At 41.1% G+C, this 16,500-nt stretch overlaps 1 protein-coding gene across 1 annotated transcript in view; it reads left to right on the top strand.

Moving 5' to 3' along the window:
• LOC133646058 (girdin-like) overlaps nucleotides 1-16,500 on the top strand; it is a 37,788-nt gene that overhangs the window by 19,213 nt on the left and 2,075 nt on the right. The window contains exons 18-24 of the mRNA XM_062041041.1: nucleotides 1,587-1,664; nucleotides 5,939-6,160; nucleotides 8,023-8,076; nucleotides 12,305-12,394; nucleotides 12,496-12,779; nucleotides 14,916-15,363; nucleotides 16,273-16,361. Of these exons, the coding sequence (XP_061897025.1) occupies nucleotides 1,587-1,664; nucleotides 5,939-6,160; nucleotides 8,023-8,076; nucleotides 12,305-12,394; nucleotides 12,496-12,779; nucleotides 14,916-15,363; nucleotides 16,273-16,325 (1,229 nt within the window). The 3' untranslated portion in view covers nucleotides 16,326-16,361. The remainder of the gene's footprint in view (nucleotides 1-1,586; nucleotides 1,665-5,938; nucleotides 6,161-8,022; nucleotides 8,077-12,304; nucleotides 12,395-12,495; nucleotides 12,780-14,915; nucleotides 15,364-16,272; nucleotides 16,362-16,500) is intronic.

Genomic DNA, 16,500 nt, shown 5'->3' with positions numbered 1-16,500 from the left:
AAAGCAAAAGTAGTGAAACAAAAATGAATATTATCAACAACAGTATCAATATTAGTTACAATTTCAACATAGCAGTGATTAAAAATCCCTCATTGACATTATCATTAGACATTTATAAAAATAAAAATAAAAGAACAATAGTGTGACAGTGGCTTACACTTGCATCACATCTCATAAGCTTGACAACACACTGTGTCCAATATTTTCACAAAGATAAAATAAGTCATATTTTTGCTTCATTTAATAGTTGAAACAAATGTACATTATTGCAATCAGTTGATAAAACATTGTCCTTTACAATTATAAAAGCTTTTTACAAAAATCTACTACTCTGCTTGCATGTCAGCAGACTGGGGTAGATCCTGCTGAAATCTATGTATTCCATCAATAGACAATCCTTTTGAATCGGGAAATTTTATTATTATTATTTTTTTTAAATTTAATTTTAATTATTTTTTTTTTTTTAATCGAGAATCGTTTTGAATTGAAAAAAAATCGATTTTGAATCGAATCGTGACCCCAAGAATCGATTTTGAATCGAATCGTGGGACACCCAAAGATTCACAGCCCTAATATATATATATATATATATATATATATATATATATATATATATATATATATATATATATATATATATATATATATATATATATATACACAGCCCGGCCTCCAGCCAAAAAAAATTTTATTGTAATTTTGAAGAATTTACTTGAATGTGCATGAACTATTTCTGTTCAAAATAGTTTGAAATGTCACATGTTAAATGTTTAAATATGAACTATCAGTTTAGTGTACTGTGCCAACTGTACTACTATATGAATACGTGTGTTCTATTGTTTTATTGAAAATAAAACAGCAAAGTCCATTTGGCTGTCATCTGTTTTAATTATGAGACATAATTGTGTCAAAGTCATGATTTTTTTGTTCATGCTTGAAATAAGAAATGATTACTTTGAAAAAGCAGTGTTCTACTTGTGAGTGTTGATGACACAACAGTTGATATTCTAGTTTCAAGCATGTTTTACTCAATATAAGTCATCAAATCTCAGCAACAAGCTGTAATATCTTACTGAGATACTTCAGGACCAAAACACTTAAAACAAGTTAAACACTCTAACATCAAATCTGCTTAGTGAGAAGAATGATCTTATCAGACAGAAAATAAGCAAATATCACCCTTATTTGAGATATTGAATCTTACTTAGATTTCACTTTTTGCCGTGTAAGTGTTCAGTGAGAGTGACTGCGGTGTTTATTTAAACATCAGTTCACTAAAACTCGATTTACATCACAGTCTAGAAACAAAATGTGTGCTTAACTTGAGGACCACGTTGTGTAATAATGTTTATGATTGTGGTGTGCAGTGGCGTAGAAGTTGTGAAGGAGCATAAAATGTTGTGGTTGTAGAATGTGTGTCAGCTGTGCAGGGCCTCGGCTCGTCCCTGCTGCCTCTTTTTAACACAACATCCCTCTGTTGTACCCCCCAAACCCCCACCCTTTTTTTCTTGTCCTCCACCTCTCCTCTGCCCAACTCTGTCGCTCCGACCCCCGCGTCTCACCGCCCGTGCGTTTGGGTGTGACAGCTTTAAAAAGGTTGCCTTTCATGAGGAACAGATCCAAGGACAAGGACAAGGCCAAGGCCATCTACCGGCGCTCCATGTGTAAGACCTCTGTTAGCCGCCAACGCTAGCCTTCATCGCCTCCTCTCCCTCCCGCCGCCAAGAGGGGCGGCTCACTGGTGTTGACATGAACTTCTGCGCTGAACATCCGTGAACCGTCCGCTTGTGACCCTTGACCCTTGTGTCGCCGCCTCCACTTCCACCGATGTAGTGGTTAACGTAGACAAGATCAGGACTAACCTCGTAGATGGAGAACACTCTTCAGTCTGTCCACATGATTGCGCTTGTGTTCAACAAACTGTGTGTCGACTCCATGTTGGAATCAGTGAGCAGCTTTGTGCTTCGCTTGGTGCTGATTGGATGAAAGAGCTTGTGTGTGTGTGTGTGTGTGTGTGTGTGTGTGTGTGTGCATGTGTGCGTGTGTGTGTGTGTGTGTGTGTGTGTGTGTGTGTGTGCATGTGTGCATGTGTGCGTGTGTGTGTGTGTGTGTTCTGGCAATGCTTACTTAATGGGGACATCACTCTGTTTACACAGTCACCTTTAGGGGACCTCTGACGGTATGGGGACAAAATAACAGGTCCCCTAAAGGGAAACCTTTTTAAATGATAGTCAGATCCATTCTGAAGATGCCTAAGTGATTTTTAAGCTTTGGCCCATAAAACATGTTTACTGGTTAGTACATGTCATTTATCGGCCGATATTATCGGCCGATAAAGGCTTTAAAATGTAATATCGGAAATTATCGGTATCGTTTTTTTTATTATCGGTTTGTTTTTTGTTTTTTTAAATTAAATCAACATAAAAAACACAAGATACTTACAATTAGTGCACCAACACAAAAAACCTCCCTCCCCTATTTACACTCATTCACACAAAAGGGTTGTTTCTTTCTGTTATTAATATTCTGGTAGGTTCCTACATTATATATCAATATAGATCAATACAGTCTGCAAGGGATACAGTCCGTAAGCACACATGACTGTGCGTGCTGCTGCTCCACTAATAGTACTAACCTTTAATAGTTAATTTTACTCATTTTCATTAATTACTAGTTTCTATGTAACTGTTTTTATATTGTTTTACTTTCTCTTTTATTCAAGAAAATGTTTTTAATGTATTTATCTTATTTTATTTTATTTTATTTTTTAAAAAGGACCTTATCTTCACCATACCTGGTTGTCCAAATTAGGCATAATAATGTGTTAATTCCACGACTGTATGTATCGGTATCGGTTGATATCGGTATCGGTTGATTTCGGTATCGGTAATTAAGAGTTGGACAATATCGGATATCGGCAAAAAGCCATTATCGGACATCCCTACTGGTTAGTTTGAGTGTGAGACATTTGCACAGCGGCCCCCTCATCGGGCTCTAGCTGGTACATTTAAGTGGTGAAACTTCTTATAAGAGGACAGCTGTAGTGCTGTATTCTGAGGATCATGTCATATTTCATTTGAACTTTTTTTTTTTTTTAAACGGTCCTCAGTAGTCAAGTACAAATTTGTGTGAATTATGCAAAATTATTTAAATTTGGTCCTCATGAACCATATTAACGCTTTTTCCCCAGAGTCCCCAGTAAGAATGATCAGCACATGACTTCATCAATCCAGAGATTTAAAGACGTGTATGAGCTAACTGGCCAGTGGACAATTTACACCATTTTTTTTATGCCTCCACAACCTGTAGAAAGGCTGCTCCCCACAAGTAATGATCAAAAACTTGGTCCCCACACAGTGTGCGTGTGTGTGCGCGCGTGTGTGTGTGTGTGTGTGTGTGTGTGTGTGTGTGTGTGTGTGTGTGTGTGTGTGTGTGTGTGTGTGTGTGCGCGAGGGAATGTGTGCTTGCCTTTCATGTGCTTGTGGTGTGTTTGCATGACTAAAAAAAAGTGCTTCATCGCCGCCGCCTCTTACTTTGGAGAACTTTGAATGTAGCCTTTACCTGGTAGAAGTGATTACTGTGCATCTCCTCCGCCAATCATTTCACCTCTTGATTGCTTTTTGTGCACGCCGTTGCACCTCCGCCTGCCTTCAAAGCCATCGCACTGCTCGTGTGTGTCGCCTTTGCTGCGCTTTACACTCACTGGTCACAACTTTAGGCACACCTGCACAATCTAAGAAGGTACCATGCAAGAGCCCATAAGGCCCGATTTTCATTTGAATTATATAATCAAACTTTTTCCACCGCACCTCAGGAAAAACAACTTGGCTCCTCAAGTGCCACCATAATGACCAACATTAAAATTCAGTAGTGTAGTAGGCCTAAGTATTCATTAAAAACAAGGAAGAGGTTTTATTTCACAAGTATATTCGATATTTTGGCCACTGTAACATTATACGCAGTTTGAACAGTAACACTGTGTTTGCATATTTAATTAAGTGCTTCAGTCAGAGCCGTGTATAGAGTATTGCCAACTCGGTTTCAGAGTTGGTAGCAAACATGGCGCCCTGCAGTCACATGAATGTTTTTTTTTGGCCATACTCTCTCTGATTGGTCAAAAGCCCCTCACGTGACTACAGGGTGCCATGTTTGCTACCAACTTTGAAACCGAGTTGGCCACACTTTCTCTATACACGGCTCTGACTAGTGGTACCCGTACCATAGTTTCACTCATTTGATGGATTCATTACCAGTATATTTATTAGAAAGTGCACAAAAAATGTATTCACATCGCGATTCTCATTTATTCCAATTCTATATTGACTCATAATTTTAAAAAAAAGATTACAAAAAAAATGTTTAAAAAAAAAAAAAAAGAATATGCTTTTAAAAATGAGTTTTTATGCCATCTCCATGCAACCAAAAGGAGCTTTTCTAGCCAGCAACCTGTTTTGAAAACATCTCACTATAATTATTAGACCAAATAATACATTGGGAGAATCGGTTTGAATCGAGAATCGAATCTAACTCAAATCGGCACCCCAGGAATCGGAATCAAATGGAATAGTCAGGTGCCCAAAGAGTCACGCCCTAAATATTTATCATACCTTTGGAACAGCTCTTGCACTGGATCTCGTTAGATTGTGCAGGTGTGAAACATAAGCACCTCTATTTAGTGTACTATACAGAAATAAGAAACATTAGCGCCAGGTTAAAAAAAAACATTGGCATTAACAGCTGTGGCTGTAAGCAACCTCATGATGGAGTTTGTGTATCGTGCCACAAGATGGCAGCAATGGCATTAGAAGTACCAGTAGGGATGGGTACCGAAATTGGTACTTTAATTGGTACTCACCGAATTCCGTCGGTACTACCAGGTACTGTAAAATATAGCTTTGTTGTACGTCCAGCTGCATACTTGTCGAACTGTGGCGGACTGTATACTAGTATACTATGTGTATACTAGTGATTAGCATTAGCGATTTTACATGGCATTTTCAAGACCTATAAATGTGGCAATCTACACTACAACTAAGATTACGATCAAACAGCTGGTGTGTAATAAGTACAATAATTACAGTGCAAACACTTTGTAGGGCTCAACAAAAGACAAGACTGGCATACACTATTTTCTGGCTATGGCAACTAAAATGAATTAAAAACGTAAAATCATGGACACTCTCAAAGTGTTGCTCTTACTGCGTAGCGCTGCCCTCTGTGTATCGCTCTGTCGGCAATACGCCACTGCCATCTAATGTCCAGGAATTGCAACTGCATGCAAAGTCGACAATCAAATACTTGCAATTGAGAATGTAAGAAAACAAGATATAACAACTGGACAGCACAGTTGTCATTATCAGCTCAGTGTTCAATTAAAACAAAATAGTAATTGTGAAAGGTACCCATCCTAAGTGGTCAAAGCTTCTAGTAGCTTTATCCACCTCTGCATGCGCTTTAAAATGTGTAACAATACTATTAATTATTCTATCAATGTTAATTGAGCAATTTGCTCCTTACTGCTATTACAGTATTGGTTCTGTTGCTGCCGTGTTGTGCAACATACTTGTTAGTTATAGACCATGTGGTCAAAGAGACCTTTCCACTTTCTAAAGCACTTTAAATTAGTCTCACAAAATTCATCAAATAAAACCACCTTTCTCTGATTATTATTATTATTTCCAAGTAATGTCTCGTCCTCTTTGCCGTTTGGGTAAACAAACGGCCTAACAGTGAAAGTATTCATATGGTGGCCAGTGATTGTAGCTAACATTCATTTAATGTCTCTGTTATTCTGAATGCCTGCATGTGCCTTGAGTTTAACAAGACACATTTTCGCTTGGTCGTGCTGTTTAGAATCTGATGGGTGTTGATGAATCCATTAGTTTAACGTGGCTTTAGCAGTTTTAGCCTGGGGCTTACTCTAAACGTGTCCATGCAGCCATGAACGACCTGCTGCAGACCATGGCGGTGGCTAGCGGCCCTGGCGCCGACTGGGCCGGCAGCACCGACATCCTAGATGGCGCCGAAACGGGAGACGTGGGTCGGCGCGGCGGCCAGCGCATGAAGGAGCTCGCCTTTTCCACCAATGCCATCGACTGTGCGGCGCTCACGCTGCCCTCTGCTGGACACAGGAGGGCCAAGCACAGGCTCCAGGTCAAAGGTCAGTGTTTGTGTGTCTGTGTGTGTGTGCTTTCCCTTTATTGTTACATAATATGGAACAGGGGTGTCCAAAATGCGGCCCAGGGAGCATTTGCGACCTGCAGCTATTGTTTATGGCCCTCAGCACATTGTAAATATACTATTATAAAAAAACATAAAGAAGAAAAAAGACAACGAAAGAGCAAAAAGACGATAACAAGTTGCACTGTTGGCATTAATAACACAATGCTGCCATGCAGGTGTTATTTTTTTAGTCATTGCTCAAAAAATAATAATGAATCAAAATCAATCATTGTTATGAATTGTTGACCTATTCAAGGCTCCAACTACTTCTTATCATAAATTCCACTTGTGAATATGTTTTGGGGGAAATATTGCATATTTTGTGTGTTTGCCATTAAAAAAAACAAAAAAAAAAACGTTTTCCTTGACAAAAAGTGCATAAAATAAAACATTTTTAAATGAAAACTATATTAAAAAATTATAATTGAAAGATAGAACTGAAGTTGATCAAAATACTTATTTTATTTTGTCCATCATTCACAATCACGGCTTTTTTTTTTTTAGGAGTCTAGACATTTATTTTTTTGAAACGCTTGCAAATGCTAGTCACTGTTGTAGCCTTCAAAGCCCTCTAAAACAACTTCAAAACCCTCCAACGTTTTGTATACACACTGCAAGTCTAATGTAGTGACAGACACATTCATAACAATATGTACAATATTTCAATGATTTATTCCTGTTTCCATAGCAACACATTTCCAACTTCAGGAAACAAATGCGAGTGTGTTGTAATCATGGCAGACTTAGTAACAGACATCCAAGGTGACTCTTTTTGGACAAATAAGGATTCACAACCTTATCTTTTTGAAGCTGAATATACAGAGGATGACCTGCTACTTATAGAAGCGAGTGCAAAGAAGAGGGTGAAACGTTGGAGCAGACAAAAGTCGAGGGAGTGAGGTCGACACTGCAAATTTGGAAATTTGAGCCAATCTATGCTGACATAAATGGCAGGCTTACCCAAAATAAACGGAAAAAACGACCCCAGCCAGCTGGACCAAACGCAGAACTGTCCATCAAGTGAGTCACTATAATATTTCGACTCAACCTATCTCCAGGTGCATGTTTTTGGAGGTGGGAGGAAGCCGGAGGGAACCCACGCAGTCACAGGGAGAACATGCAAACTCCACACAGAAAGATTGAACTCAGGACCTTCGTATTGTGAGGCAATTTTTTACAAATTACAATGCAAAAAAACAAAATGTTTGTCTTCTTGTCTTTCATAAGGATTGTGAACAATAGGCAAAATTCCCCCCAAAAATGTGCAGTTCCCCTTTAAGCGTTGAAAGTTAAAAAGACATTTTTTTCCTGTTTTTAACACTTTTATTAGTGGGGCCATTTTAGATCGCTGAAAACTGTCATTGCTCCAAAAATAATTATGAATTAAAATCAATGATGTTTTGAATTATAGGCGTATTTAAGGGTTCCAATTTTTTGGGGGGGGGAATATTGCATATTTGTGTTTTTGACATGAAAAAAAATGGGTTTTGCCAAAAAGGGCATAAAACAAGAAAAACATTTCTATAGGCAGATCTAGAGATTCAAGCTTTGAATAATTGTTTTTTTTAAATTAATATAGGACTTAATTTTTCAAAAACAAAATTATGCCCGAGACCCTTCTGGGGCCTCTGGAACCAAACTTGAGGTGAGCACTAAAGGTTAAAAAAGATCATTCAAACAAATGATATCAAAATGGCGCCCGCATGCTCTCATCTTTATGTGTGTGGCCCTCAGTGGGAGAAGTTTGGACACTCCTGGTATAGCAAGATAACGTGATGTCACTTTCCTCCTCTTCCATAGATAACGCCTCCTGTGAAGATGTAGCAGCCTCCTCAGACGACCCAAAGAGTCAAGGTAAGCTCATAAAAAGGTGACAGATGTGGCAAAATGAGGTCAACAGCCCCCCTGGTGGACTTAGGGCCCTCCTGCTTGCCTCTTTGATTAAAACTGATCCACACTCGAAGCTATCTAAAGCAGGATTGACTGCAGCCTGCAAGACGCTTTTCAGGGCGATTAACTTACAGCAAGGCAGCAATAAATCAACACCACTTTAATGTCGCTGACCCAGATGTTGAACATTCATTAAACAAGGCCCAAACCGCTTTTATCGCTGTTAAGATGAGGTCCTAATGCTTCAAACCGCCGACACACTCACAATGGCTCCTGGAAAAACATAGACTTGACCTTTCTCAGGTCATTCATGCATCAGTTAGCGGATGGCTTCCACTAAAAGGTCTGTTTTCTACGTCTGTAGCTTTAATGCTAACACGCTGTGTTTAGAAGCGCTATTGTGTATGTTTTATAGCAGGGGTGTCCAAAGTTTGGCCATTTGCGGCCCGCAGCTCATTTTCTATTGGCCCGCAACACAATTTTAAAATACTAAAAAAACATTAAAAAGTGGATTGAATGAGCAAATGTTTGCAGAATTGACACTAATAACAAAATAAACTACTCAAAAAAAAACCTTATAATCCATGAAGCGTTCAAAGTTCATAAGTTGTTTTTAACAATTTTATGAGTGGACACTCTTGGATTCTTTACCCCTTTAGTCTGATTGTTCAAAAAATAATAATGACCCAAAAGCAATGTTGTTATGAATTATTTACCCATTTAATGCTCTAATTACTTCACATTAAATACTCCACTTTGCAAACTTTTTTTGGGGAAAAAAATTGCATATTTTGTGTTTTGACAAAAAGAACATAAAACATTAAAGTTAAAACTTTATGTCAATGGATTGATCTGAGATGGATCTATAGATATAAATCAATCATTCAAACTTCATTTATAAAGCGCTGTTCATACATAAAAGAAATGCAACACAAAGTGCTTTATAGACTTAAAAACGATACTCAGATGACCCACATCCCTCATCATCGCACACACACACACACACACACACACACACACACACACACACACACACACACACACACACACACACACACACACACACACACAAATAAAGTAATGTATTGCTCAGTACAGTGGAGCCAGGTGAGTAAACACTATCACAGGAGCCATCTGCAACACAGCCACCAGGACGCTGACACAAAGCGCCCCCACAGCCATGGCAGATGAGGAACGCTGGAAAGTAAATGTAATAAAACATGTACAATAGCAAGAAACATGAGTAGGAATAAAGCAGTGGTCCCCAACCTTTTTGTAACTGCAGACCGGTCGGTCAACGCTTGAAAATTTGTCCCACGGACCGGGGGGGGGGGGGGGGGGGGGATGGTATTTTTTATTTTTGTCATAAAAAAATACAATCATGTGTGCTCACGGACTGTATCCCTGCAGACTGTATTGATATATAATGTAGGAACCAGAAATATTAATAACAGAAATAAACAACCCTTTTGTGTGAATGAGTCTGAATGGGTGGAGGGAGGTTTTTTTTGGATTGTTGCACTAATTGTAAGTGTATCTTGTGTTTTTATGTTGATTTAATACAAAAAATAAAAAATACAAAAATATTTTTATTTTTTTATTTTTTTATTTTTTTGTAGTTCGGCTGGTACCAATCGATCCACGAACCGGTGGTTGGAGACCACTGGAATAAAGGATAAAATACAAGTAAAACATATGAAAATAACACATAAATATATAATAAATAAGTAGAACTTAATAAAATCTTGCATAACTATTAAGACAAAAAGTAAAGTACGTATGACTTCAATAAAATGTATAAATATTAGGTAAAAGTTCATGGTTCTCGCCCGGAAAAGGGAGGAGTGCCATCTCTGGGTTGGGGAAGAGATCCTGCCCCAGGTGGAGGAGTTCAAGTACCTCGGGGTCTTGTTCAAGAGTGAGGGAAGAGTGGATCGTGAGATCGACAGGCGGATCGTTGCGGCGTCTGCAGTGATGCGGACCCTGCATCGATCCGTCGTGGTGAAAAAGGAGCTGTGCCGGAAGGCAAAGCTCTCAATTTACCGGTCGATCTACAAACCCTGTTTCCATATGAGTTGGGAAATGGTGTTAGATGTAAATATAAACAGAATACAATGTTTTGCAAATCATTTTCAACCCATATTCAGTTGAATATGCTACAAAGACAACATATTTCATGTTCAAACTGATAAACTTTTTTTTTTTGCAAATAATCATTAACTTTATAATTTGATGGCAGCAACACGTGACAAAGAAGTTGTGAAAGGTGGCAATAAATACTGATAAAGTTGTGGAATGCTCATCAAACACTTATTTGGAACATTCAACAGGTGTGCAGGCTAATTGGGAACAGGTGGGTGCCATGATTGGGTATAAAAGTAGATGCTATGAAATGCTCAGTCATTCACAAACAAGGATGGGGTGAGGGTCACCACTTTGTCAACAAATGCATGAGCAAATTGTTGAACAGTTCAAGAACAACCTTTCTCAACCAGCTATTGCAAGAATTTAGGGATTTCACCATCTACGCTCCGTAATATCATCAAAGGGTTCAGAGAATGTGGAGAAATCACTGCACGTAAGCAGCTAAGCCCGTGACCTTCCATCCCTCAGGCTGTACTGCATCAACAAGCCACATCAGTGTGTAAAGGATATCACCACATGGGCTCAGGAACACTTTAAGAAACCCACTGTCAGTAACTACAGTTGGTCGCTACATCTGTAAGTACAAGTTAAAACTCTCCTATGCAAGGTGAAAACCGTTTATCAACAACACCCAGAAATGCCGTCGGCTTCGCTGGGCCTGAGCTCATCTAAGATGGACTGATACAAAGTGTAAAAGTGTTCTGTGGTCTGACGAGTCCACATTTCAGATGTTTTTTGGAAACTGTGGGCGTCGTGTCCTCCGGACCAAAGAGGAAAAGAACCATCCAGATTGTTATAGGCGCAAAGTGTAAAAGCCAGCATCTGTGATGGTATGGGGGTGTATTAGTGCCCAAGACATGGGTAACTTACACATCTGTGAAGGCACCATTAATGCTGAAAGGTATATACAGGTTTTGGAGCAACATATGTTGCCATCCAAGCAACGTTACCATGGACGCCCCTGCTTATTTCAGCAAGGCAATGCCAAGCCACGTGTTACATCAACGTGGCTTCATAGTAAAAGAGTGCGGGTACTAGACTGGCCTGCCTGTAGTCCAGACCTGTCTCCCATTGAAAATGTGTGGCACATTATGAAGCCTAAAATACCACAACGGGCACCCCCGGACTGTTGAACAACTTAAGCTGTACATCAAGCAAGAATGGGAAAGAATTCCACCTGAGAAGCTTCAAAAATGTGTCTCCTCACTTCCCAAACGTTTACTGAGTGTTGTTAAAAGGAAAGGCCATGTAACACAGTGGTGAACATGCCCTTTCCCAACTACTTTGGCACGTGTTGCAGCCATGAAATTCTAAGTTAATTATTATTTGCAAAAAAAAAAAAAAAAAGTTTCTGAGTTTGAACATCAAATATGTTGTCTTTGTAGTGCATTCAATTGAATATGGCTTGAAAATGATTTGCAAATCATTGTATTCCGTTTATATTTACATCTAACACAATTTCCCAGCTCATATGGAAACGGGGTTTGTGTGTCCCCTTCCTCACCTGTGGTCATGAGCTTTGGGTTGTGACCGGAAGGACAAGATCACGGGTACAAGGGGAACCCTAATGGTTACAATAAATACTGTGTCGGTTGTAAAGTGAAAAATCTCAAAATGGCCCCCATATGCTTTCATTTTTCAGTGTGGAAAAAGTTTGGACACCCCGGTTTTATACGTCCACATGAACTGGTGTCCAACGTAACAGATGCCATATGTCACATACAACAACTGGAAAAGGAGGACTTAAATGTTAGCAACACTAGCATAGTGACGCGAGCCACATGCTAACACACACACTCGCATCACAAACTGCACAGTAGCGGATTTGACAAATGTCGGCCTTCCTCTTCCTCACCGTGGCTGCTTTCTTTGTTCCTATGGCGGCCGTATCCTGGCACTCGGCCGCACTTCTTGCCCCTCTGCCTGGCACGCGCCATCTGCTGTCCCAGCATGGGGGTGTGGACGCCTTCATGTTACTTCCTGTGTGTGTCACTACATGTTAGTGTTTATCAATCTGTCTGTCTTCCTTTTTGTCCCGCCCTCCCAGCCTCCAGACCCTCCAGTTTCCATAGCAACAGGACCACCAGTAGTAATAGTAACAATAACTCCCAGCTCACCTCTCCCCTGGAGGGCAAAGGTACCCTCCTCTTCCTTCTCCTTTTGGATTATGGTTGTCGGACCGCATTACACAACGTTAGACAGTTTATGTCACGTGCTAACGCGATGGCGTCCCCGCAGGCACGTTGAACGGCAGCCTGAGTCGTCCTCACAGCGAGAGCAGCGGCGAGTTCAGCCTAAGTTTGGACCAGGAGGCGTGGTCAAGCAGCGGCAGCAGTCCAGTCCAGCAGCCTTCGTCCTCGCGCTCGTCCCACCAGAGCCCTGTGCCCACCCGATGCTCCTTGGAGCCGCCGGGCAACGCCACGGGAAGCACCGCCCCGCTTCAGATCAAGAAGACGGCTTCGCCGGGCAGCGAGGTGCTTTCTCTGCAGCAGTTCCTCGACGAGGGCATCGACCCCGCAGAGGTGAGAGTGCTCATCATCTTACTTCGTGTGTGCTGTTATTAGACCAGTTGTATTTTTGTTTTTAATTCTACATGATAAAATACTGGCCTACCCCAGGGATCAATCTTGGGACCAACATTGTTCAATCTCTATGCAAACGACAGCTGTGAAATGACAAAGGATTCAAAGCTAGACGGAGTAGGCAGTGACAGGGTCAAATAAATCACATTTCCAGGTGTAATAGTAGATAATAAAATAAATTGGGAATTTCCTATTAAAATATACAACATAAGGTGGCAACAAAATATTTCAAAATTGATAAAAGCAAAATATGTTCTCGACCAAAAATCCCTCCATATTCTCTACTGCCTGCGAGTTTAACAAACTGGTCAAACTCAGTGTTTGCAAAGAAAGTGAATTATAATTGGAATTGAATGCATAAATGTTATTAAATGTCATGAATGTATTTTATGTACAATTACATTTAATCAATTTCATTATTTCACGGTTTAATAATAGTTTAATTATGTATGTAATTATTTTACAATTTAATTTATTTTATGATTCAATTATTTATATAATTAGTTCATGATTGATTTAATTATTTATTAACTTGATTGTTTTACAATTTAATTATTTGTCATAATTTAATGATTTATGTAATTTCGTGATTTATTTAATTATTTCACAATTTAATTAGTTATTTATTTCATGATTTGATTAGTTTATTTTAGGATTTAATTATTTATTTATATTTCTGTGATTTATTGATTTATTTCATAATTTATTTTGTCATTTCATTATTTGATTAATTATTTCACCATTTAAATATTTCATGATTTAAGAATGTATTTAATTATTTCATGATTTATTTCAATATTCTACAGTTTAAATAATTAATCATTTTCATTGTTTAATTAATTATTTATTTTATGATTTCATTATGTATTTATATTTCCATTATTTATTTCATCATTTATTTCATAATTGCATTATTTGATTATGTTTTTACCGATTTAATTATTTATTCCAAAATTTAATTCATTATTTAATCATGTATTCAATTATTTTACAATTGAATTAACTATTTATTTCATGTTTTCATCATTTATTTAATTAGTCCACAGATTAATTATTTAATCATTTATTAAATTATTTTACGATTCAATTATTTTTCAAGATTTCATTATGTATTTATATTTCCATGATTTAATTATTTCATGGGCAGCACGGTGGGAGAGGGGGTTAGTGCGTCTGCCTCACAATACGAAGGTCCTGAGTAGTCGTGAGTTCAATCCCGGCCTCGGGATCTTTCTGTGTGGAGTTTGCATGTTCTCCCCGTGACTGTGTGGGTTCCCTCCGGGTACTCCGGCTTCCTCCCACCTCCAAAGACATGCACCTGGGGATAGGCCCCTCCCACCTCCAAAGACATGCACCTGGGGATAGGCCCCTCCCACCTCCAAAGACATGCACCTGGGGATAGGCCCCTCCCACCTCCAAAGACATGCACCTGGGGATAGGCCCCTCCCACCTCCAAAGACATGCACCTGGGGATAGGCCCCTCCCACCTCCAAAGACATGCACCTGGGGATAGGCCCCTCCCACCTCCAAAGACATGCACCTGGGGATAGGTTGATTGGCAACACTAAATTGGCCCTAGTGTGTGAATGTGAGTGTGAATGTTGTCTGTCTATCCGTGTTGGCCCTGCGATGAAGTGGCGACTTGTCCAGGGTGTACCCCGCCTTCCGCCCGATTGTAGCTGAGATAGGCTCCAGCGCCCCCCGCGACCCCGAAGGGAATAAGCGATAGAAAATGGATGGATGGATGGATGGATAATTCTTTCATCATTTATTTCATGGTTGCATTATTTGATTATGTATTTACTGATTGAATTATTTAATGATTGATTTAATTATTTCATCATTTAATTATTTAATGATTTATTTATAGATTTCAGGATTTGATTAATAATTTCACAATTTAATTATTTCATCATTTAATGATGTATTTAATTATTTCATGAACATTTGTGTCTGCACTTCATGTATTTATTTATTTAATTGTGTCGTATTTGATGCTTCATACTTTTGATGCTAAGTGCTTTATTTCCTGCAAATGAAACCTCCACTGATGTCACTTCCTCTCCTGCGGTGTAGTCGGGCAGCCAGGAGAACCTGACCGTGGACTCTCCTCGCCTCTCCACTTCGTCTGACCGCACCCCCAAAGAGCGCCCCGCCACCAGAGGGCGCGGCATCCTACGCTCCTCCAGCGGGAAAGCGGCGCCGGTCAGCGCCGATCGCCCGCCCAGGTCCTCGGGGCAACCGGGGCGCCCGACCCTGCGCAAGGCGGAGAGCACCCGCGTGAGGGGCTCGGCCCGGCCCAGCCTGTCCTCGCAGGGCAAGGCCACGTCGGTGTCGGAGCGCCTGGACTCGGCCTCGTCCACGCTGCCCCGCGCCAGCAGCGTCATCTCCACGGCGGAGGGCAGCTCGCGGCGCACCAGCATCCACGACATGCTGTCTAAGGACAGCCGCCAGCCCGTGTCCGTCGACGCGTCACCTCCTGCCGGCGCCGCCAAACCCGGGCTCCGTGCCCATCACGCACCCAGTGAGTACCACCCAAAGGGACCCTCTAGCACCACCATGCCAAAGTCCACCAGCTTACCCTGCCATAGCGGGGACGACCCCGACCTCCCGACCCTCGAGTCTTTCCTGGGCCCTTCCTTCACCGCGGAGTCGGTCTTCATGGACTCAATCTTTAGCGAGTCTTCGGGCAAAAACCTCCCCTTCCTGTCCCTCAACCCCACCCTGGTCAGCAACATCAGCGGACCCCCCGCCGCTAACTACACCTCCGGCCAGAACCAGACCACCCAGCAGAGCCAATCAGACGACCTGCTGACGTCCGGCCCAGAGCCTGTGGACCATTTGGACTCAGAAGAGAACCAGTCGCTGTGGTTGGAGTACGGGTGTGTGTAAATGACGGAAGGGGAGGTTCTGGCCCGCTGACAGACGCTCACACAACTCGTGCATGAATATTTCTTTTTTTCCTCTTCTGGTGTTCTGATCTGTTCCTCACCAGTTTTGACCCTGACTATTACCTGCATCAGGGCTATTGTTCCAGTCAATAGCCTGGTCCCACCCAGAAACAAATGTCATTCTCCACCTGCACGTTTTTCAAGCTCGCTTTGTAATGGCTTTTTCTTTTGGTTTTGGTGCTTCTGCGTGATTTCCCCCCGGGAAGTGGGCTTCTTCTTCCTCATGTTTGGCCCGGTGACTAAAGTGGCGTTGGCGGAAGTGAAAAACGAGAGAAAAGCGAGTTTGCGTGAAGGTCGTAATGAAAGTGATGCTGGGGACTTGTACATACACGCTAACTTATAACCTCTCAAAGACGAGCACTGCTTCCTGTGCTAACTTGTAGATTCCTTATTTATTCCCTCTAGTTGTTATTATTGTGTGTGTGTGTGTGTGTGTGTGTGTGCGCGCGCATGTGTAACAACCACATTGCTTTGTCCCACAGATGTGGAGGGCAGAAAGTCAAAAAGCAGGAGTGGCGAGCCGCCAAGCTGCTAAGCCCCGCCCACGTCTTCCCTCTGATGGGGGCGCGTGGTGAGTGAGTGCGGGTGGGTGGATGGGGGGGGTGCTTGTCTCCATGGGAACCTCCAACATGGTGTCATACCTTACTCCCTGCCCCAAAACTAAAACCACAGACGCCTCCAACATGGTGCTCCGTGGGGCCTTTTTTGTT

This window comes from Entelurus aequoreus, linkage group LG01 (assembly GCF_033978785.1).
Source record: "Entelurus aequoreus isolate RoL-2023_Sb linkage group LG01, RoL_Eaeq_v1.1, whole genome shotgun sequence".
In the NCBI taxonomy this organism is placed as follows: Eukaryota; Metazoa; Chordata; class Actinopteri; order Syngnathiformes; family Syngnathidae; genus Entelurus; species Entelurus aequoreus.
This window is presented reverse-complemented; position numbering and strand designations above follow the sequence as displayed.